The sequence below is a fragment of the Cyrtonyx montezumae genome, unplaced genomic scaffold (assembly GCF_038088225.1).
Source record: "Cyrtonyx montezumae isolate F1298 unplaced genomic scaffold, pur_monq_1.0 scaffold_0, whole genome shotgun sequence".
NCBI classification, from domain to species: Eukaryota; Metazoa; Chordata; class Aves; order Galliformes; family Odontophoridae; genus Cyrtonyx; species Cyrtonyx montezumae.
The window spans coordinates 10,535,139-10,560,795 of record NW_027071824.1 but is presented as its reverse complement, the minus strand read 5'-3'; the positions used below and the strand labels follow the sequence as shown (position 1 = coordinate 10,560,795).

Sequence of the window (25,657 nt, the reverse complement as noted above, 5' to 3'; positions counted from 1 at the left end):
GGAATAGCAAAACTGTGTTTTCTTATCTCAGTAGGCACAGTGGTACATATACTTTATATAGACTACAATAGGAAACTCAAATCATTGCTCTTTTTCCTCTCTCGGAATTAATTCAGGCTAAAAAGGAAAATAAATTACCTCTTAACAGAGAAGCAGCAATACACACGTATCTAAGAAAGCCATGGGAGGCTGGCTAAGAACAATTTTTCAGCATGACATTACAGGGTCACCTAGCCCAGAAGCAATATTCATTGCCCCTGAACTTATAAGCTTTGCACTACAGGAAATATTTCGACTTCGCAATTATGTCACTGTGGGGAAAACCTATAATTTTCAGGTATTTAACTTTCAACCTTCTACCAATAAACACACTTTTTTCTTATACTCTGTCATTAGTATTCACAATTGACTACAACTGAGAACACAACAAAAATACAATCTAGACCAGCATCTAACTGGTTTAAGAATTTCTAGTTCTACTGTCGAAAGAAAAAAAATAGAAAACGACAAAACCAACAGACATCAGACATGCTTCAAAAGCCACCTTACTCTAAATAAACTCAAAGCAGAAAGAAAGAACTCCTCAGCAACCCAAATGACCAAGTACATGCCTATTCAAAGTAGACTCACTCATTTTACCTAGTTGTCCAATTTACATAAGTAAATAAAAAAAGATTGAAAGCTTATAAATGATCTAAATTTTGTAGCTTATGTATTCATACCCTGTATGCTGAAAACTTCTTGTTAGCTGAGAATGACAACATCCTAAGATAATACCACTGATTCCTAGCATGCCATACCTTAAAAAGTCACAATTCTACTACAAAATGATATAAAACAGGAATTGGGCATTCAGAAAAACAAGCACTTCTCTGGACCCGCGTAGTCTGAAGCAGTAGTACTAGGGTGAGATCTGACAAGAGCATAACGGAGAAAAGCTCAGTATAAGGAAAGTTGTATGATTCACTATGAATCAAAGCTAAGGTGAGTATTGAAAAGAAAATCCAAAAACCAACCTCAAGCTTCAAACATAGACTTGTTAGATGGCAAGTTAGATTAGCCCGTAGCAAGCAAAGATAACAAAACGGTGAGGTGAACCTTGATCACTAAATAAGTTTTCACACAAGTTATATGAAGCATAAATTAAATAGCAAGCACAAATTTAAGAAATTAATGCAGTCTTTTTTAACAATTGTCTAATAACTCTTGAAACCTTAATGAAAAATGAAAGTACAAAGACTAAGATAACCAGTGCATCTTTCCAAGTAGGGTTTGGTTGTGGGGTTTTTTTTTTGGTAAATTGTTATATAAATAGTTGGCAGATCCTTTTCACCACGTGCTGAGTTGCATGATGCATTTTATAACATCAAACAATTTCACCGTAACTTTTAAACAATTTTTTTCCCCTGTACCTTATCATGACTTTCCAAAGCATTATATGTAGTAACGTTAAATCTCTGCAAATCAGAGCTAAAATACACAGCACTTCAGGCCAACTCAGTTCATTTCTGGGACCTGACACTGTTTAAATGAACTATCTGTACCATGAATTATGCGTGCATTCACCACATGATGTGTCAACGTACTCAGTGAAGGAGGGGGCTCAGTGAGTCCACAGCAGTGTTAACACTTGTAAAATTTGGAGATTTCAGGGCACGGCAAAACTGCATTTGTAATAAAAATCAGGAAGGAAGGAGGTAATTCATCACTCCTTCATCACTGGAGGAGTGCTACTAATCTTATACATTTGAGGAAGGAGGGGAAGGAATAGTTTCACTTGTAACTAGACAAGTAGGAACAAAGGTAGCAAGCTTTGCCCTAGAAACACAAATGAGAACATCCTGACACTGTCCTTCACTACATACCATCACTTCAGAAGTCAATGGAATTATCTTCAACACGTTCCACTGTATCAACACTGGGGCTACAAAACAATGCCACATATATTCTGCCCTGTGCGAAGCCAGGAGCTGGAATCCTTCTGGGTCCCTTCTTACTTCAAGATATTTTATGATCTTATATCCGCCTCTGCATATTTTCTGTTTTCTAGGGTCAAAATGTAAACCACTTCCTAAAGTTACTAAAATGACAGAGTGAATATCACCTAACATAAAACACAAAAAGGACTAACATAAATCATTATGTTCATACCAAAATGAATTATAACTTAAAGTTACATGTAAAGTGTTGCGAAACAAAGCATGGGAATATGGACTGAAACAGCATTACAAGATTTTAAAAGCAAATAAATTGTATCAGAATTATTCAGAACAACTTTACAGATCAAAAACTTCAGAATTATTTGTACAACAAAGTAAATTTAATCTGCTATAACTTTAAAGCACATTAACTATAAAGTGGTAGCACCAAGTAAATAAGAGATGATGTCATGCTTTTAATTATGGATTAGAATAAAATAAGTCACAGGTGGGTTTTTTCAGAGGGAAGAATGGAAGAGAAACAACTGTCATTTTCTCTGCCATTCAAAGCTCAAGATCTGTAGTTATCAAGAGCATCTGCAGCTGTTTCAGTCTCCTTTATCATTACTATCACTTTTACCATTCACCTCTTCCTTCCTATGTGAGTAAACTTAAATGCTCTCAGGAGTAAGACATCTCTTTTCCTCCATTCTATTCTATTGTGTCCTTTTATTTTTCTCTTGAAAAAATCACAGATTGTGACAACTAACCAAAATCCACAGAACAGAACTACAGAGACTTTTAGTGAGTGAGTCTGCTAGCTTTCCACATGGAGATTAGTTCGGTAGACCAGTGACAGCAACCAGTGCCCTATGCTGTGACTTCAGCAAAGGCTGCAGCATGTCCTACATGGGCTTTTAATCAGAACCACAGCACAATGACAGAATAATAAACAATGGACAGGAAGTTTCAAAAATGGTAGTCCCAATTAGATGACAAAACACTGAAACAGACACCCAGAGAGACTTTGGAATTTCCATCCTCGGATACATTCAAAACTCAATCAGACAAGGCCAAAAACAACCTGATATAAGTTGGTCCTGCTTTGAGTAGGAGTTTGGACTAGATGACCCTTTTAGATGTTCCTTCAAAGGCATATCATTTCACAGTTCTAAAACCTTTTCCTGAAATACTATTGGAAGAAAGGTGGAGAATTACTGTCTTCACAACATTTCTATCCTCTCTTTACAGGAAAAGATCACAAATAAAAAGTTACGTAAACAATCAAGAAGCACAGAGCGTGTGAATGTTCAGAAGGAGAACTTTGTAGGAGAGCTGTACATCTGGTGAAGTTCTTGCTAACAATTGGCAGTGCTGAACTACAGCATTCACATGTTCTGAAAAGTTACTCAAGTCATTAAACTGCATTTGCCCACTGTACAGTGCTACATGTATTGTGAAATGCATACTGAGGAACCTCTTCTTCCTCTCTGAGTTGTGAGGTAAGAAAACATTTAAAATATTGCTTCTATGTAATCTTCTAATCTTCTCTCTAGATAGAGAATACCTTATTTCAATATCTAAATGTCTAAGTACGTGAAAGAAACTGCAGGATTATCTCTATGCTATAGTTGGAAAAGCAGAGATCAGATATCCAAATGACTTTCTACCAGTCAGAGAACAAGTGGATGAATCAAGTACGGGAAATTAATAAAAAATTCACAACTTCCAGTTTTTATTTTGGCAGCAAAGTCTTTCTTTATAAAGAAAATAAAAAATATAATTTAATATACCCAATTAATATATGTTGTATAATTATTTAATTATATATAAGATATGATGAAATATATATATTATATATAATATATATAATATATAAAATATCAAGAAAGACTAAAAAAATTTTCTTTATTAAAATACATTTGAAAAAGAGGAAGTATGTTTCCCCCTTCCTCTCCCCTCCCAACAAAAATTGTTCAACTCCTAAATAAAAAAAGTCTTGAGCATTTACAATATTTATGAAAGAAATTTAAAACAAAACAACTTTCTGAGCTTTATCAAGCCTCTTCCTACATTAGCATCATGATAATCTAAAACAATACATTAAATGCTTCTGCAACATTTAGCCAAACTCAATCGTTATTTCTCCACATTTACTAAAGTAAGTTGAAGTAATTTTATTTTTAAATGTGTGCAGCACTACATTGCAGATCTGACCACTGAGTCACTGTTGCCATCTGTGGTTTTCTTGGGCAAACAAAATGGTCACTTTTCCTCTGGACAGCAGAAGATTCAAGAAAATCCCTCCAAAGGAGGCACAGTCTCTGACTTTGTACAACATGATCACTCGATACTTCAATTTGCAAGCCAGAGTTCTATCTGTGACTCTTGTCCCTTACAAGGCTCAAATGAGAAGTAACAGAAGGCAATACCAAGGGCGGTACCAAAACAATTCATGGCTATACCCAGCACAACTCAGCTGTACACAATCACTCCCTTTTGTAAGATAAAGGCTTTAGTGTTCAAATAGTTGGGCTACTGGCAGGCAATCCAGCTCAACAGAACACAGAGCAGCAATATTTAATTCTTACCTGATGTGAGTTGCTGGAAGAGACTCATACTGACGAGAAAGGAAGAGCTCTCTGTGTTTCAGCTGATGTTTCTGTTTATCAGTCAAGTCAACCTCAATTGTAGTTTCAGACTCTTCTTCAACTTCTTCTGCAGAGAAGCAGAGCGTAGGTCGAAATTAACTCCGTTACATAATACACTTACACCTATTTCACTTGACATTTCCCCCACCCCTCAGCAACTTCTCTTAGTATTTCAAAGAAAAGATTAATTCAACAAGACTAGTTTATGTAAGTTGACAGAATATTAAGTATTTTGAATTCTATACCTTCTACTTAAACCCTTTACAAATTACACTCCTCTCCTACTGTACTAGGCACTGATGTCTTTCACACAGCTGTTAGAAAAATCCTGACAAAATTACTCATTCTTTGTTCATCTTCTGCCATTTTTCCCTCTAGGTATGCTTGTCCTTGCTTACCAGTACATTCTGTTACTGATATTCATATTACCAGAACTTTTACAAGGATCCTGGAAAAAAGCACTGTATGAAACAAAAAATTACTGAATGGAACAGACCGGCAAATCATATTCAGGAAAAACTGCCTTCCATTATGTTAACCTTAATAGAGACTAACAGCAAATATAATTCATTTGCATGCTTACACAAGATTTGAAAATACTTCTCTTTTAAGCAATACAGCATGCTATTTCATCCAGAAGAAAATTATGTTTAAAACCCAGCAAGTCTTAAGCTATATTTTTGAGGGATTTCTGCAGTCAAGATCTATCTTTTGTTGTTACTCTAATCTGAAGTTGTCTAATATTACACATTATTTATCATATTCAGATAAAATCCAGGGGAGAAAAAAAAACCAACTCCTTTTTAAGATTTAAACTATCTATAATATGCCAACACAGAGGAAGAAATAAAAGCATATACTAGAAAGCATCCCACATAGAGTTAAAATGCAATGTTCACAGCAGTTGCTAATATATCATATGGACAAGCATACTCTCCAAAATGGCTATGTTGGGATATTCAAGGCTGAAATATGCCTTCTTACAGGGACACGGAAAACTCCTACTTTAATTTCACAGAAAGGACAATCTCAGAAATACATCTTAATAAATAAATAAATAAATAAATAAAACCCCACAAAACAAAACAAAACCCACTTGAATAACTTCTCCAAGATTTAGCAATTTTCTACCTGCTGCATTATCCATCAGCTGCAAAACTGAATGTATTAAGATAGCACGTCTTAGGAAATTAAATAATGAAACCTCAGCCTTAGCTAGTAGTTCACAAAGCAACCTTAAAACTAATCACCTCATCTGCTCTTCAAAAGTAACACTTTCTCAAACAACCTACACACTACCTCAAAACAAAGCCTGACTGTATCTTCATGGCAACCCAGTACTATCCGAATGTAATACTACTGTAAGGCAATTTTTTGTTTGTTCCTTCAAATCATGCCTTCCTGTAGATTATTTCACTTCTTCCTACAACAGTGGTAAAACAACATGATCTCTTATAACCAATTCTTTAAACTGAGTTCTATTTACCATTAAGTCTATCTGGTTGTAGGGCTCCAGTCACCATCCCTGTTTTGGCATGCATTGTAGGGACAGCTTAAGCAAAAACAAAGCCTGACAGTCTCACCTTAGACCACAGCTGAGTTCAGATTTATCCCAAAATGTTATATTGACAATAAATAAAGCTTAAAAATCCTGTGCAAATGCAAAGCACTATTAAATCCAGCAAGTAAATGAAGGAAAAAAAAGGAACTAACATGAAAAGGTTTATGTTTCAAGCAAAAAATAACTCTGACTGTTTTCTAAAATAAATGACTACTTGTTAGCTACAATTGTGTTTTAAAGCTCAAGCACTAATATTTCTTAAAATATCCAGATGTGGCAGTGTTTGGTTTTAGGGGTTTGCAGGGTTGTTGGGTTTTTTTTTTTGTTGTTGGTGGTGGTTCTTTGTTTATTTCAGTATATGTATTTTTTGTAGTATTTTAGGGGTCCAAAGTTCTCATTTGGCTATTTACTTTTTCTCCTTCCTAAAAGATACCAAAAGTACAAAGTAATCAGCATTATAACCATTTGAAAACTAATGACAATGAACACTCCATTAGAAAGCAATTTAGACATCCAAACAGAGGCGCCTAAGGCCATTTTAGATTGACATACCCAAAACATCTCACTGTAGGGATGGTACAAAACACAGGAAATGTATGCCAATTTGAAGTGGCAGCACAGAGCCAGGAATGATATTGAAGAGAGTTTAAAATAGCTTTAGACACCTATGCTCAAGTACCATAATATCTCCCTTAGAGAGAAACTTTACATTAAGAAATAAAATTGCGTGTTTATTGTACCCATGCTACATAAGGCTATGTTGATCCAAGCCTGAAGCTGAAACAGAATCTTAGATGCAGCTCTTAAAACATTCCAAGCCCAAACATGAAAAAAATATGATGTGCGGTTTCATTTTTTGTCTTGTTCATGAAAATCTGAGACGCTCAGAAAGCAGGACAAATAGCAACCAGACACTCCGAACGCTGCAGAACGGACAGCAGAGTGAGAAAACACTGGAGTGCTGAGTTATCATACAGGATAGCCACTTTGCTCCATCTACTGACTCATACCTCCAGGGTCTCTCCTGCAGAGCTGCTCCCTCCAGCTCTTACATCTCCATCCTTAATTCCTATCAGGGGTTCTTCCTTCCCATGAGCAGGACTTGGCATATGCCCTTGCCAAACATCTTTGGGTTCCTGCAAGTCTGTTCTTCCTGTATTCTAGGTCTACCAGCCTCTCCCTCAAGGGCATCATCTGGTCTCACCCCTCCCTCAAAGTGGTGTCATCTGCAAACATGAGGACAGTGTTCTGCACTGCAGCTCCAGGTCACTGCAAAAGGTCCCGGTATACATCCCGTTGATACTCCACACACAGCATGAGCCCTTAAACACTTACCCTCTGATTCAGACCATGCCATTAGATTTTCATTCACACAGCAGATCAATTCCAAGTCCTTGACCTAATGTGCTTACCTAAAATGCTAGCAGTGCTGGCACAAAAGAAAACAGTGGGAATGAGAGGCTGCTATTGGGAAAATGTGAGAGGAAAACAAAAAACACAAGACCACTCATTTCAATGGTAGCAAGGAATGATGCTGAATTAAATCAGCAGCAGAACCAAAGACTGAGGTTCCTTAACTTCCTACTTTACACAAGGATTGCAGGGCGTTGAAACAGATTGTCCAGAAAAGCTATGGGTTCCCCATCCCTGGAGAGGTTCAAGGATGGGGCCCCTGGGCAGCCTGATCTGGTGGGTGGCAGCCCTGCTAGGGGTTGGAAACAGATGGGCTTTAAGAACCCTTCCAACACAAACCATTCTGTGATCTCAGCTTAGCTGCATCCAACTTACACAAGCTTTGAGCAATTTATAGTGTTACAACAGCTTCACCAAGTTTTAAATACTTCAAAAATTGTATTAGATCAAGGTAAATTCAGTTCAAAGACTGCTGTTCAGCTTGACTTTTAGAACAGCTTCTAAACTTTTATGATTTCCTATACAACATTTTCTCCGAGCATAGACTCAGAGTAAAATCCATATACATGATAGGTATCACCAACGTATTTTAAAACCTACAGATAAAAGGCTGAGAATGCTGAACAGCAGCAAGTTTACCACACACATCAAAGGAAAGATGGCAGTGTGTAAATCTCAAGCTTAGCCGGCTGCAATGAAAAAATCAAGAATGCATTTGGCAGATGGACACTACAGCAGAAAGAAATTATAAATACAGATTCAAAAGAATAGAGTAGATCTGTGTCCTGTCAAATGAATACAAAAGGCAAACATGAAGCCTAACTATATGAACAATTCTATTCCTACTGTGAATAAGTGTTCTCTTAAGGGAGCAGTTGGCCAATTTACTCAATCTGCATGAGCTTTCGTGCCACATGCTGTGCTGCACTAACTTGGATGTGCTATTTAGCCCCCTAGTGCTGCAGTGAAGCAGTTTAGTCAACTTTGGGAGCTAGACAATGCATGGTTACACTGCCAGTTTGAGTGAGAAAGTGTTTACCATAGCTGAATTAATCAGCTCTACTTACACCATACCTATCAGTACAGTCCTTAGACTGTATGTGACATCTACTTGGTATTCCCTGCTACTGTCAGGTAGGATTAGAAAAATCAAGCACAATGTGTATGGACTGTGAGTCATTTAGATAGTATACTACTACCTCATGCGTGCATCTGAGCAATTTATCAGGTAGAAAAAAAAAACAAAACGTTGTGCTTACGAGGAGCAGTTGTACTTCTAATCCCTGCTAGATAGCACAGATACACTTGTTGCCTGTAAGGGGTTTTCCATCTTTCTTACACAATTAACCAAATGATCCTCCCACACAACGATATCATCACTTTTTTTAAAAGGAGGTCAGAAATAATTGCACTCCACAACCATTAAGAACTAGGATGCCACACCTACTCCTCAGTAGAAAAATATTTCTTAAATCAAGCACAAGGATTTTTCAATATTTTCAAGTGGTATGTTATATAGTAACTACAGTAGCAATTCCCAGGACTACAGTCACATACAACTTGTAGCTACTTCGTGTTTATCTTAGGTCTGTAGCAAAATGAAAACCATGGCAATTCTCATTTGCAGAAAACCACCCCTTCCAAAACTTGATGGATGGAGATTTCTGAGAGTAAGGACCTTTCCAGTGGAAGGCAAAGAATGATTACCTTTAAAAGTACTATGAATCACAACATGCTATGTGAAGAAGTATATATAATAATAAATTAAATGCCACATGAATAAATTCAGGACTAAGAATGCTATGGTTTAAACAGTGCTATTCAGTGCTACAAAACAGTTTATGACAACACCTCAAAAAGCAAAGGTTTCAAAGTCGTGTGAAAATGGTCTCATGCAGGCAGCGATGAAATAGAGCCGGCAATAGTGTATCAAAAACCTAAAGGTAGATTTTGTAACTCAATCACCCCCAACCCATCCTGGTTTCAGTCTCCTTTATTCAAATAGTAACTGCTTCAAGAGAGGAAAATACACTGTTACCAAAATCAAAAAGTGTTTTCTCATGTATACACCTTTGTAAACTTCAGCAACCTGTTGCAGCACGCGCAGGCAACAGTCCTGCACAGTGTGTTCCCTTTAGCAGTTCCTTCGAAAACAGCACGTTCAAAATTGTGCCATGGACAAAGCTATGTGCATTATGATTAATATTTTCAATGTCCATTTACTGGATCAATCTCATTAGCTGAATCAGAGGCCAATTAGTAAATTTTTAGAAGTATAAATACATCTAGGGCTGTGGTAGGAAGGCAAGTGAAAAAGTTTTCATTCTACCTTTGAATCCAGGCTGACAAACTACCCACAGAGCACAAGTGCACACAGGCAGTTTGACACTGCTCAAGAAAAATGAAAAATTTAATCTAACATCCAGATCAAGAAATTTGAAGGCCACCTGCAGCAATGCCATGTAGGTAGGATTCTGCTCTTCTCAACTCAATCATTCCTTCAGAGCAGCACCAACATTATACAAATCATTTGGTACCACATACACCAACTCCTCACCTTTATGATTAATAACTGGATATTGAGTGGAAGAAATCTGCATCTTCCATTTCCATGACACTAATCCTATTAGCATTTTCCCCACCAGTTAGGTTTTAACTTTTCTATACAAACCACCTGCTCTTATGCTCTTAAGACCATTTTAGATGACCCTTCCTTTAAAAACAGTTAACGTATGCCCGATTGAACCAGTCACCAAGAGGTATAATTGCCTCTCCTTAATAAAATGCAGTGTAAATGTTTGAAAACACCTATCACATAGAATACTAAGAGCACTGAAAACCCTTAAGCATTCTTCAAGAACCAACCCAGAGTCTGTATCTAAGATCTATACAGGTGTTTTCTTTTATCATGTTAGGATAATAACCACAAAGTTTCAGAGATTTAAACTGCTTTACCAACAGATGATTTATATCCGCAGTAGCAGGTATAAACAGCTTTTCAAAATTTGTTGGCAGAGGAAAAGCACAGATTGTAGAAGCACTTTCCTCCCCCTACTCAGGATGGCATATGATTCTGCTTATAAAACACAAATTATTTATCTTCTACGATATCTCCTTCCAGAAGGGCTGAATCTGGGAGGAAAGAAAGAATAGCAAAAAAAAAAAGAAAAAAAAAGAGGATTTGTATATCCGGCTCCTGAATAAAGTTAATTAAGACATATTATGATTGTAGATGTAGCTTAGGATTTTAAAATTAAAATATTATCCAAGGTAATGTCCACTCTATGCCAACATAGTAAGAAAATTTTTGTTTATGTTTATGAATTTGATGAGATGAGCAGGTATTGAAGTTCATTCACTTTGATAACATAAGACTCGAAAGTTCATTTTTTCCTTCTTCAACCATCTTAGAGATTTATCTTCCAGGGTATGTTCTTCCCTTGATGCATGTATAGAGATTTTTAAGATTCTAATTAACGAGAACCATATATATGAACAGGGGAATGTAAAAGAAATGAAAATATATGACTTAAAGTAAAAAAAAAAAATCTTCCAGATGTATGAGAAAATCAGTGCAGAAATAAATAACCCATCGTATTAGCTAGTCAAATCTTCAATCTATGTGCCATGCTTTGTTTTTCAAAAAATAAACAGAAATAATGGTTAAAAAAAAAAGTTTTTTCTACTATTCATGGCATTTAGTTTTGAACACAACACATTCAAATACCATGTTTGCTATGGTATCAAGTAAAAATACAAAAAAAAATAATCATTTCCACACTTCATGCATGTTGAATATTCAGTATTTTGATTTTCTGCTTTTTTTTTCATGAAAAAGAAAAAAAAAAGAAAACAGATGAAAGAGAAGAGCATTATTGAGTTATACGAAGCTAGTCACCCTTTGAAGGCAAAAATACAGGGCTATGATAAATGGACAGCTTCTTTTTCTTTTATGATATTTGGCCATTTGAAGCCTTATGGAGAACAATAGCATCAGTGTTTTAATCTTAAAGGCAGCAACAAGGGACATGGCCCAAAAGAACTGAAACACAGGAGAGGACCACAGTGACCTGCAGGACCAGACTCCAGGTCACCAACCCTGACAACAGTACATTTCTGCACTGGATTAAGACAAAACAAGGGTGCACTTTTAATACAGGAAGCTGCAACAAGTCAACACCTCCAGCACTGTACATCATTCACAATCCCTAATGGAAACAAGAACAGAAATTAAAATTTAAGTCCATCACTTAGCACACCAAGACAGCTAACTCAGTTTTTGATAGATGCTTAACCTGCTGTACAAGTAGAAAAACAAATGTATTTACATAACCTCCGGATGTATGCATATATAGCACTTTATGCATAGCCCATTGACTATGCAATCTGCACAAAGATGATAAATCTGCAAACAAGTTTTGGATTCATACAGCCTGCGACAGCCAAAATGAACTACTCAGCTCTCCAAAGTCTTTTAAGAATTTCATAACATAAAACAGGCTTTTACTGGTAAAACTGCACTTTTCACCAGTCAAACTTGTTTTGCTCATGGGTGTGATACATTCCACATTAGAATAAAACATCTCTCTGCCAGGATCCTCACAGAAGCACTTGCATAGCACATATAAACAGGTTCACACAACAAAGCTTCCCCTGCAAAGATAAGGCTACAAACAGTGAGGGGGAAACAGAGTATCGATCCGACAGGCAAATCACATCTCTAAATAGCACAGCTTTTCCCAACACCCACTCTGCTACTCCATGCAGTCCAGGGCACATCAAACTCAACATACAACATAACTTTGAGCCCATATCCTGTTATGCACAGAGGCTACATTTAACCACATATATATATATATATATATATATATATATATATAAATGTAAAGGTAAATCACAGAATCACTTTACATACGAATCTCATCTGCTACTTCTGCCTTTTCTGTAATAGCTCACACCAAACTGCACGAAGTCAGCTGTCAGCTTGGGTAGGAAGTACCATGTCCTTTCCCACAGAATGCCTTGCCCAAGCTAATAAGCTGTCTCCATCATCCTGTGTAAACTTAAAGGCATGCATGAGTATTACAGAGGACAGCTATCACAGACTTCATTTCACTGCACAATGCAGGCATATGCAAGAATTACTGCTGGGAAGCCTTCAAACCACCAGACCTCATCCATGATTCATACACCTAATTGCCACTGTCAGATGGGAAAAAAGTCATTCTATATTACTAGTGAGTTTACATCACTTGGATTTGTAAGTAAGACACTACTGACTCATCTAGATTACCAGAGAAGTCTTTGAAAATGTAAAATGTGTCCCTAATTGGATCTTTAAAGATAAAGAAAATCTAGCAATGTGACTAAAATCTATGCCCTGGGTGCTTTTTTTTTTTTTTTTTCCACTGGGGAAAGGATAGGAACAGTGATCTCGAATGGTTCTAGGAGCTGTGAAACACTCTTCACCTTTGTGAGACAAACAATTATGATCAATAATATCAACTTAAATTTTAACTATATTTTGTAGGTCAAGAAACTGTATAGGATCACACACTGGTCTGCAACATTAACAAACATTACGGTGGTAAAAAGAAGTTAACATCTGAGAGATGATAGCTCACAAATAAAAGAAAAGGAAGTAACAGTAAGTATGGCAATACTGATTCACATATTTAAACTTGACCGAATGGGAACAAATCCTAAAATACACCGGGAAATAGAGAATGCACAATGCTTAAGAGTCTTTTCTGTGAATGCTGTCCCCATCCAACAACTCAAACATGAAGAATTTATTTTGTGGGTAGAACTAAAGAAGTGCCTCCTTCTTTTGTGAATAAGTGAGCCACTCCCTACAGAATAAATAATTTCAGTGAACAAGGAGTATAAACAGAAGTTGGATGTCACAGATTTGTTAAAAAGTTAATCCAGATTTTGGTTTTAATTTGTTTTCACATCTGCAGAGATCAGCAGCAATGTGTTTAAGCCTTTTTGTTTGTATAGAAAATAAAGAGTTTGAAATTTAAAATTGAAAGAAAAAAAACTTCTGTATGTGTCTAAGATCTGTTCTCAAGAGATTAACAGATAAAGCTAGCAGCTAGTTTCCTAGTTCAGCCGCACAGAGTACATACAGTGGACATGCAATAATTTTAACACTCAATGTCCTACATACCTAAACACAGGTCCTACATACTCAAGTGAAAAAATACATATATACATTTTCAAGTCTGCCATCAGAGCTATTATCTCCTGCAACTACCAACTTTATTGGTAACCCGTTCACTTCATTAACATTCACAGTCTAATAAAACATTTTGCACCAAAGGAACTGACTGAACAGGCACAGAAGTTAGTAATTCCACACTATACTTAGAGCTGACAGTAAGGTGGCTAATGAGCAATATTCGATACAGTTAACTACTAATTCCAAAATGTCATTCACAAAAAGACTGTCAGTAGGAAAAAGTTCCTCGTTACTGTTTCTTTATTGTTTTTAACACTGAGGAGAAAAAATGGCAAATACACAGTCCCTGAACAAAAAATGGAAGGAAAAAAACCCACATTATTTATGAAACAATCCAAAGCACCCTTGAAAAAGATAATTGGGAGCCTTGGGACAAGTTTCTCCTTGGTGACAAGGGTGTGATTTTGGACAAGGCTTGCTTTATTTTAGCAAGTCCTGTTCTTCCTCCCCAGTAAATTTTCTGAAGTAATTCTCCTGTGTAAATGAAGGAAAACTTCACACTCTTGCATCTGAAGATTAAAAAAGATCATGTCTTCCTTTAAAGTAATTTTTCCTTAAACTGATTTCTAGTGAAAATTATAGTTAGACTAATACAAAAATGCCTTAGCATAAAAGCTACGCTGCCACTGATTTAAGAATTTGTTACTGGTATCATTCTTAAATGGTCCTCCTAAGGTGTGTCTCACCACATCACAGGCTTGAAGAGGCAACCCAGAAGCAACATAACATACTTAACTCTGCTAGTGCTTAATTACAGTCAACTGATGGAGACATGTAAACCAAGCATAACATGTAAAATTCCAGTCTCAAGGAAGAGATCCATTGGAGCTCATTCTCCCAGGCTTTCCTAGCCTATCACATTTGTTATGTATCTGTTTGCTATTTCATCTTCCAAGCAACGGCCAGTTTTCCAATGGGTTGCTTAAACACTATCAAAAAACTTGTCTTCGCCTCAAAGAAAAGAGGGCAGAAATGCTAGGTCAAAAAAATGGTTTTCTCTTACTTCTTTGGTACTAGAGGAGAAAACAACTAATCTGCAAACAAACAGTAGTTATACTTACAGAAGCCTTGAAATTAGAAAGGCAGCATCTCACTGTACCAGTTACACAAGTCTGCACACCCACTCCTCAGGCATATCTAGCAGCCAACCCTCCTCCTCAAGAAATGTTCTGAGATTCTCCTGTCCTTGATTTCCAACTTTGCCCTCCCAGTCTTTAGCATATTTTCCTCCTAACACTCAGAAAAACGGTATACTTCATCATAAGGTAACACCAACAGATTTGTTTTCTTAACAGCAATCAAGAGATAGGTCCTCTCACCTAGTATAATTAAAAATATATGCTGTATCCTAACAGAAAACATAATGAAGATTACTAAATCTTGTGGGAAAAGAACAGTTACACATCACTGCAAAAGTAACAAACCAATAGAACTCCTGAGCTCTGAATACCCTTTTGCCCCCCCACATCACAACCATAAGTAGGATCCGAATGGTTTTGGGTTGATCCAAACGGATTGGATTTGGATGGATAAAATGCATCACTTGCAATGCATAAATTAACATTCACCTTTGGCACTCATTTGACAAAGCATGCTTCTAATTAAACTTATACTGAGGAGAAAATAAAAGGTGTTCAAGGGAATTAGATCAAAAACAGTCAATTTTAAGTCATCATATAAACCTCAAAAGATACCTTATATTCTAATAATTAAATGATTTAAATTAAGTAACAAGAAAAGTCTCACAGCGTAAAATGATTTTTCAGTAAGGATTTTGATTAAAGAAACATTTTATCCTTCTGACCAGCAGCTCTCACGTTTTATGTACAAAAAATACTATACTGGAAACAAACCAGAATGAAAACAACAATAACTACCACCACCAGAAAAAAAACATATTTCTGTCTGTTATCATCTGATTGGACAACAATAATTCACTGGATTATTAAAGTTTTTAATTACATTCTATCAAATACATGTCTCAGAAAAAAGATTAAAAAAAGAATGACTACAAAGCATTTTAGGCACTTTACTCAGAAGTCCTTCACTGAAACTCCAGGGTATCTACAGACATAATTTTTCTTTTATGAACTGAATATACAAATTTTTCTATTCCTATTTTACTTCCACTTATGCTTGATAAAAATCCTGCAAAGCAAATAAGCTGTGTTTCTTGAATTGTTGAAGAGGATTAAAGAATTCTCATGAGTTCCACCTAACACCGATCACTAAGGCCACCACTATGCAACAGCAACCACGTATTCAGAACCCGAAGTGATTTCAACAAAGAGCATGTGGAGCTACAGAATAGAAAAAAGATAACAGTACCTCCATTAAAAAGAAAAAAATAGAAAATAAGGAAATACAGAAGCTAAGCCTTCGCTGTAGCCCAAAATTGGTGCTCAGCATAGTCCAGCTATTAAAACCTTTCCCTAAAACATTTATAACAACCCCACTTTGTCCAAAGAATCAACTAAATCTTACAGACCAAACTACATTTGGCAATTTCTTACAACTTCCCATACTAGTAAGAAAACATTGTTATCCCACTCATTTATGCTTGCTTCTCCCATTTTCATGAACTGTGTTTTTGTCCAGTCTCTCCAAGTTTATTTCTTATGCACTTTGGTCATCTGTTGCAATAGCTCTTGCCTGCTCTCTTCTCTCTACAAAGCCATACTGTGTTGCATGAAGAAGGAAAGACTGCATTCCCTATGACCCCATGGCAACTGTTACCAGCTAAGAGCTGCTGGGCACTGCACCTTCATAGAACTCAACTACTCCATTTAGAAAACTGCTGAGGATCAAGAAGTACATCTTGGCCAATATTTTGTGCAGGCTTACAAGCTGCACTTGTCAGACACTGTTTTATCAGTGTCTCAGCAGAAGTCAAAGGGGAAAATGTACTATCTCCAAAGGCTCATAAAACATTGAATAGCTTCCCCTGGATTCAAGTTCCTACAGTTATCTAATGAAATTATTTACAGATGTATACTAGCACACACAGTGCTGGTAGACAAATAAAAATGCTACCTTAAGTTGCATCAGAAACACCAGGGTTAAAAAAAGAAATAAGAAAAAAAAAAAGGAAGAAAAGCAACTTCCTCACACATTAGCAGCAGATTATTTGAAATTAAGGGAACTCCTCTATACCTCAGTATCAGGTCAACTACTCTCCCCTTCATTTTTTTCTAAAAAGATTTAGGATATGTATATATAAAGATTCAAAGTATACTGAATTCTTTACCTGTGATTGTTTCACAGACCTAATTCAGTCCATTCTCCCAAATATTGTTTAAAATCTATTTGAAATGCTTTAAAGTTTCTGAAAAAAAAATGAAGTTCCTAAATATTTTCTTATAAAGGCATTTTCTCTTATTAAGCAGAACCTGAATCCACATCACAGAACACAACCTTCAAAAACTTCAGTGTCACCCAAAAAAAGTCAACCTCTCACCCTACTAAAAATCTCAAAATATGCATCTGTCAGGATATTTTTCAACAATCAGAAAAGAAAAGTAACAATCACTAGTAAGAGCAAATGTCATTAGAAAAGGTCAAGCAGATCATATACTTGAGACCTCTCTGAATATCCACCTTGGAGTAACCACTGACTGAAGAAGCATTTTCATTTCATCACAAATCTCCGTCTTTCAGCCTTTATTTTTTAACAAGCCCAGGTAGAAATGTTGAAGCACCAACACATTTAGTCATTTAAACATTCAGTTCATAAATATCCAAATATTTTGTTTAGGTACATCATGTTTTTTAAACAGCACACTGATATTTCAGAAACAAAACATTTAAATGGATTTGACATTTAAATACATCTGCTGTATGAGCTGTACGAAGATCCAGTCCAGCAATTTTACACTACGTGCCATCCTCTACAATGAAATACACATCTCATAAGACAAGTTAGCTGTGCAGATTGGTCAGAGGGAAAGTGCCACATAGAGAGAAAGCATCAACGGAGAAAACTAAATGCTAAGAACAATAGTTATAAGAATTACTACCTGTAAAACACAGAGGCATTCTAAATAGGCTTGTTGGATCAGCTTGAAATCACATCTTTATTTTCTCACATGAAAACAGCAAGGGAGTCTCAATACAGAAAGCACAGAGGAACACTCCCTGGTGCTTCTACTGACCCCAGTGCTAGCATACTGAAGAGAAATGGCAACGGACCGTCAGCAAGCCCTTTATGCTGAAGTGCTGACAAAATGGCAATCTAAACCTCACAGAGGAGTAACACAATCTTTTTTCACTTTTTTGCACTGAATGATGCCAGTAGAACTAACACATTTCTTTTCTGAATTCCTGTTCAATTCCTGTTTTAAAAATCAAATTCAAAAATTACATTTCCAGTAAAAACTTTATTTTTCATCCTTCCCTTCCCCCACACGGAAAAGAGAAAGAAGTGTTGGAAAGCTTAGTGAGGCTCACTACGTTTCTATACATTTCACACAGAAGAACTGAAAAGACTGGGATGGCACTGGAGGACACATACAATGATTTTGAAACCTCATTCATAACTGAGCTGTTAGTTAACATTGTATTATACCTTTAGCTACAGTGTTACAGAGAAGTCCAGTGTTTCAGTTGCTGACCAAAGGGCAGCTGCTGCAAACAGCTGAAGTATGACAAGAGTTTTTCCTTGTTAACTTTGTTACTTCTCTAAAAATAATAAATAAATAAATAAAAAGTGAGGTGATATTTTAATATCTAGTTCCCATAAATGCACATAATAGCTATTTTGCAATGTGCAGTGTTTTTCATTCTCTTGGAGTGAAATCACCTTTCAGATATGTTTACGTCTGACCCAAGTCAAATCAAATTGTAACCAATGCTCTAAAACTTAAAATGATTTATACCCAATATTTACTTATATATAAAAAAGACATACAGTCACTTATTCAAGATTTAAGAAAAAGTATTCAAATGGACAGTTCCCTCATTTAATACAGTTTAAAATTCCAAGAAACAAAACACTAGAAACAGGGCCAACATCAGATAACAATAAGAATCTAACTGGATATTAACTAGCACTTAATATATATCAATCATGCCAAAGAAATGAAATTTGTAGTGCAAAATGCAAACAGGCTGTGATAGGAGAAAATGCCCGTGCAGTCTACTTACTAGCATGCTTATCTGCAAGCATTATGAGGCTGTTGGAAATATCTCTTCGCCTGTAGAAGCACACCACTTTTGCTTCCACGTTTCCATTAGCAGTCTACAAAAGATAAATTAAATCAGAGTGTGTCCCTTCTCAGTTGAGTGACACAGACTGCACGACCCCCACTTGCAATTTTTCCTTGCATTAAGCAGTTCTTACATGAATTGTCAGACTGAGATCAGAACTGCAGTAATTGCTTCCTGACACGGGCTAATCAATTTCATCTCAAATTACAGTATTGATTATAATTATTTACTCAAACATATGCGTAACGTAAATTACTCAGCTACTAAGGAACGTAACACAAACACTATGCTAACATAAAAAACAGTAGAACACTGTGAAGACATATATATATGTGTGTGTGTATGTGTGTATATATATATATATACACACACACACACAGTATCTGGTTTTAGCCTGAAACGAGTATATCAACAAGTGTGTACTTCAACATTTTTTTCTCCAGTCATATTTTATAGGACATAGTTTGTTCAAAAATTAACTTCAGCTTACAAGAAAATTAGCCCCCCCCCTCCAAAAAAAAAAAAAATATATATATATATCACCCCTATTTCCATCACAATAAAGTGTTCTGCTCCTTAACTTTTTATTTAATAGTTTATTAGTAATTTATAATATTGCTTAATGGAATAGTAACAAATAAATAAATAAACACACTGCTTTATTATTATTTTTTTTTTAGAGTTTCAGCAGTATAAGGACTAAAAAATATTCATGCTTTTCCCAAGATGACACACGGAAAAGTCTCCATATCCTGTATAAAAACACACTGGGGATAAAGACAGAGAATACAGTATCAATTTCAACTGACAAGAGCTACAAAGAAGAAATGTAAGAAACATCCACAAGAGCTGTATATTGTTACTGGATCACTGAAAGTCTCACTGACACCTACGAGCTCTTTACCTACGTATCCAGAAGCAGACACATTACATTATTGCTATCGCTCCAGATGGATTCAGTGTCATCATCATGAAAAGAATTAAATTTAGTAACTTCCTCAATCATTCACATGATTGGTTTGGAAATTTTTTTTTTTTTTTTTTTACAGTAGGGAACTCCTATTCACCGAGAATGATAAACTGGGCGTTTCTTTAGATAACAGGGTGGAATTGCAACTTATCACACAGTGGTATTTTAATAACTGAAATACAAAGGAACGCGTAACAAATCTCAAGGAAGTAGAGAAACACTCAGAAAATTCAACCAACAGAAATTTCTTGAGATATAAGTCACCCTCAGTTTTGGAAAAGCACATTGACAGTTGCTGAAAACTGAGTAGGAACCTTGAATGTTTGTGTACCTTGTTAAGCTCTTCAATTCGCCTAATGAGATATGGATTGCTGGAGGAATTTTCAAAATAAACATAATCTGCAATGAAAAAAATGAAAGACATTATGTTATTTCAAAAATAGCAGAGCTAAAAATGTATTTTCTCTGCAAAAGTTTTTCTGAAGCTAGGTTGACCTCTAGATGACCTGCAGAGGTCCTTTTCAACCTCAACCACTCTGTCATTAAGGGAGATTTAAGAAGAGAGGTCTTAGTTTCTAGATTATCGAACTAATACCTGTGTAACATATGTAACCTCACGTTTATTATTGCATGCTGTGGTAACAAAGTTGTCTAGATGAGTAACGTACATTTTGCCATACTTGCTTTTGTTGTCATCTCAGTAACATGCAAGCTACATTAAACAGTAACAGACCCTCAAGTTGTGAGGCTCTTTTGTGCCAAAACCTCTCCTAGGATCATTAAAATAAGAGTGTTTTCAGAGTATAGAGAAATCTGCCAACATCCTAAAAGCTACTCCCATGTAACATGGGAAGAAAAAGAATTGCACACGTTTCCTTCTATAGGTTTCTCAACACTTGTGTCAAACAAAAAAGTAGCCATCAAATGACAATCACACTCCACACTCAGAATTTGACTTTTGCATGATGTGTCTTGCAAGTTTTATTTAATAAGAACAGGGAGTGAGAGGAACCATAAGGTTGAATAAAACCTTTTGCAACGCTTTGACACCAGGTTAAAGCTAAACAGAGCTTCAGGTAGCTCAAAGAGCACTAAAGGAATAGTAAGAACTCTGGTTATCGCTCACCCCTCATATCACAACAAAGAAAACCGGGCCTCAATGACCTAAGAAACAAACCCAACCAAGATGTCAACAGTGCTGTTCAGGTAGGGATTACTGCGACGAGTAAAGGCTGATGGGATTACCGCCTCAATGCCCCGATAAAGAAGTGTGCAGAAGGGCGAGCTGTAGGTATGTCAGCACACCTTCAACCTGCCACGGGAAAAGACTGAAGGGATGGGAAGGAGGGCACGGCTCCCTGTTAGCATCGCGTTCAGCAAGGAGCAGGAGCGGGGAGCAAAAAGTGAACAGGAACGCAGCCACGTCCGTTTCACGGCGGGAGAGAAGGAGGGGTGGAAAGTTATCAATTTCGACAGGTTGAGAGGTGGGAAATCTAATGTTTGTTTCGCTCCTAAGCGCTCTCGCCGTACGCCGCGCGGCCGCCTATCAGCGGCCAAGCCGAGCCGGCAGACCCCTCCATGTACCCGTAGCGACGCGCTTTCCCATCTCCAGGAGATGCGGTGAAGCGCGCACGAACTCGGAGGGCGCTCAGGAGCGGCCCGCGGCGCCCACGGTCAGCCCCGCACCACGCCGCCAGGCCGCAGCAGCGCCGGGCCCGGCCGTGCCATAGGGCCGGGGGTGCACGGCCTCCGCGGGAGGCGCGAAGGGCGGTCGTGCCCGGCTCGGGAAGAAGCCGGCGGCGCCGCTCCCCCTTTCTTTCCCTCCTTCCTTCCTTCCTTCCTTCCCTGCGGAGGGCGGCGCTGCCCTTGTGCCGCTCGGCCTCCCACCCTGCGCGCGGGGCTGCGGGGAGGAACCTGCGTCCTCCGCTTCCCCTCCCCCCCCACCACCTTCCCGGCTCGGGGACACCCGGGAGCCCGTTCTCAGCCCGGCGGGTCGGGAGCGCTGCGGGGCGCGGGGCCGCGGTCGCTGCCCCGCCGCCACCTACCTCCCACTCGGTACATGTTGGCCGCCATGTCTGCGCTCTGCGCCCTCCTCCCGCTGCCGGGCCGGGCTGGGCGAGGAGGGAGCGGCTCCCGCGGCCCCCCCGCCCCGCGCTCGCCCCCACCCTGCGCCAGCCCTCCCCGCCCGGGCACGGGACGCGGCGCCGCCGCTTCCGGAGCCGCCCGGCGGGGAAGGGGTTAATAACCGCCCCTGCCGCCTCCCCCTCGGCGTGCACGCCGGCCCTAAGTCGGGCGCGGGGCCCGGCAGCGGCCCGCCGACCTCTCGGGGGTGCGGCCGCAGGTGGGGCGTGCCCCTGTAGGGTCGCCGCATCGCGACGGTTTGTGCCCCGCTCGGGCCTTTGTTCCCCGCAGCCAAGCGGTTTCTTTCTTCCCCCACTCCCCCGCGGCCGGCTGCTTGCGGCAACTGGGGATAAAAAAGTTTGGCACACGTGTGCGCTCCGGCACCTGTTGATGATCGATTGGGTGAGGGTTTGTTTCCCCCACAAAGAGCGGGATGCGACCCACGAGCTCGCTTTGTGGCTTCTCAAGCTGTCCGCTGAGCGCTGCAGAAAGCAAGCATCCTCGACAGGGCAAAGCGAGACCCCGCAGCACCTCGGCGCGAGGAAGCGCTGAAGGAGCTGCTCGCAAATCCCCTGTGCCTGAAAAAACATCGATATTGATGTTGCAGGAAGCTTCCTCCTTCTGTTTGTACACAGCCCGTACCACCGCAGACAATCTACATGCTTCACGGACAATTTTACACTGCTCCCTTCAAGGAGAAGGGCTTTTTATCATTTCTCTTGCAAGGACGGTGGTGATTTATTACTTATTTCTCCCCCACGTTTTTCTGCACACATCTTGAGAGGTACTAAGCGAGCTTTTCAGTTCACCCCTGGAGAAAAATGAGTTTCCTCAGTGTTTCAAGTGATCTCCCTTTCCATGGATCTGGGCCGATAAGATGAAGGTTTCTTTTACTGCATATTTAACTTTCTGAAACACTGCTTTGAGCCAGACTACAAGAATTGCTGAATGATGTGCACCTGGTGCACAAAACACACAGTCAGGTGGCCCTCTTTAATAAACAGCAACAAACTCAGGCATTGAAATGAAAGATCTGATATCATTCTCTATTTTGTCTCCTGACAAGAACATCTGTGAGAGCTGAAAGAAAGCCCTTGGGAGACTGCAGCTCTATTCAGCTGGTTCCCCACAGACACAACAGCACAACCATACCAGGGGACCCAAATAGAAGTAGCTAGAAGTTAGGTTGGGGAGTTATTTTCATTCTTGTGGTTTACTGCCTGGTTAGTGAAACAGAGGTTAAACTTTGAAGGCAGGAGAACAGTAAAAGCAAACAGTTGGCTTGTTGCAGTCGTTATCAATTAAACAAAATGCCTTCGAGCTCCTTCCCTCAGTTGAAGCCTGCACTGCGACATGAGTGGAATTTCCCACGCTCTGAAACTTACTATGTCCTCATCCAGCAAGGAGTGGATTTCAGTGGAACCAGACTTTCCCTCCTGTGATCTGAAGGTATGGGTTAGACATGAGGAAGACACCTCTTGAAGATACAGAATTTGCCTTTCCGAAATCATGAGCAAACATACAGCCCAGAAATTCCCACAGTCCTGAGCTGCTCCTCTAGGATGACAGCCTGAAAGCAGCAAGATAAAACCTTATTTACAGCTGCCTTACTAAGGCATGCGTAACAGCTCAAATAAATAAAGAATGCCATTTATATACCTTAGCACTGAATCCCTGGGCCTGATTGTTCACGCTAAGGCAGCTTGTATAGTCACAGGCTGCACAACCCAATGTTGTGCAGTGTCCTGGTTTTGCATGGCTCAGAGTTGCTGCTGCAGGCTGGGGAAGGTATAGGCACTCCTTGCTTGCTCGGGTGCTAAGCTGCAGCACTGTTGGTATATTTTATTTTGGTGAAACAAACACAGTTTATTTTCTGTACTGTCTCAGAATAGGAAAAATTAAAGTTGTTTACACATCCTCATTTTTCTAAATTAAAAACAATGGAAAACTTGAATGCCCTCTTGTTTCAACCACACTATTGCTAAGGAAAAAAATAAAACATATAAGATTTTTGTCCCAACCTGGTAAATGAACTTCATTTAGATGCAAACTATGCAGCTTTCGGACAGCATCCTATTTTGGGTCCAGATAACTCCATTTTGAAGATTTCAATCCAGTATCTTCTCTCTAAGTCTAGAGCATGCAAAAACAACAGAAGAAAATAACAAGGAAGAAAATAAAACAAACAAACAAAAATCCAAACAAAACAAAATTAAAACATGAAATTTGCTTGCAGAAGACTCCAGTGATGAAGATAGATCTTCCCACTAAGACTGACAGTTCAGAGGTCTAATATAAAACATATTGATCAAAGTGTGAATAAGACTGAAGTATCTTTGGACCTTACATGTAGGAACATTATCCCAAAATAAAAGAAGAGTTGCTTGTACCTTAATGAAAAGTGCTCAGCTCCTTATAGAGCTGTAATGGAGACACACTGATACAACAGAGAGGAAAAGGCCTTTATGGTTTTCCTTCCTTGAGCCATACTTACTGATCCTAACTCAAAGACCCTCAAACACTGAGTTTCATTTTGGTGACATAAGAAACATTAAGCAGAGGCTTTATTTGTTTGTGCCAAGGGAATGCGGTTGCCTTGTTAGCACATCTTAGCTGCAATGGCTAAGCAGGCTGTATGTGTATAACCCATGCAGAGAGTTAAAGAACTTACATTATTATAGTTCCTTATCAGCCTAAGCTCCTGCTCACACCGAGAGTAATTCATTGCCACAGAGGACTCGGGTAATTCACAGACTCATCCATGAATCAAACATCATTTGAAGCATATACAAAGTCACTTCCATTTAGCATGGAAAAACATGCCAGTTAGTGCAGTTTCAGGTCTGTCAGACTGGGTTATGTACATGCTTGAAAAATCTCATAAATGATTTTTGAGCAGAAGCATAATTGCTATCCCTTATTTAGACACCAAAGAAATACATTTTTCCATATTAATATTCATGAATGTATTCATAAAAGCCTTAGATAACTTCCATTGTACAAAATGTCTGGGGAAGAATTTTAAATCTAATTTACAAGAATATATAATTCAATGTTTATTATCAAAATCAAAAATTGTGGCTGCCTTTACTGAAGTATAAGCTAGGTGCAACCTATATCAGATGTTTCCAATTCAGCTTCCTTGTAAATCAGCAAATAAAAGAAAAAAAACTACCACAAATCCCATCACAAAATAAAATCTTCTCTTGACATTAGAAATAATGTTGGGTTTTTTTTTTTAATCAACTGTGTGAATCAGATCTCTCCAGAGACATAGCTAAATTTGATGTCACTATTTTCATTAAATATGATTTAAACTATAGCATAAAGTTAATTGCTGAATTATCAGCAGTCTGCAGATGTAGAAGCTCAATCCAAATCTTCAAGAATCCTAAGAATGCCACTAAATCAATGTGTAGAAAAAAGCAGTGCTTATGCTGGCAACAAGATGTTATTTGAGTGGGTATTGAAAAGAGATATCGTTAATGGTTTTCCACTAGGCATCATGGAGTTACGTAGATAGATGATATAAGCTGCCATATGGCACTGCTTTAAAGCAATGTATAATCTTAT

General features: G+C 38.3%; 1 protein-coding gene across 1 annotated transcript in view; it reads right to left on the bottom strand.

Annotated features, from left to right (window-relative positions):
• The window catches only part of MTA3 (metastasis associated 1 family member 3), a 105,447-nt gene extending 83,282 nt beyond the window's left edge, over positions 1 to 22,165 (bottom strand). Inside the window, exons 1-4 of the mRNA XM_065753588.1 lie at positions 22,009 to 22,165; positions 20,295 to 20,362; positions 18,931 to 19,024; positions 4,511 to 4,637 (exon numbers count right to left, since the gene is read on the bottom strand). Coding sequence (XP_065609660.1) covers positions 4,511 to 4,637; positions 18,931 to 19,024; positions 20,295 to 20,362; positions 22,009 to 22,036 — 317 coding nt within the window. The 5' untranslated portion in view covers positions 22,037 to 22,165. The remainder of the gene's footprint in view (positions 1 to 4,510; positions 4,638 to 18,930; positions 19,025 to 20,294; positions 20,363 to 22,008) is intronic.
• Positions 22,166 to 25,657: the final 3,492 nt, after the last annotated feature.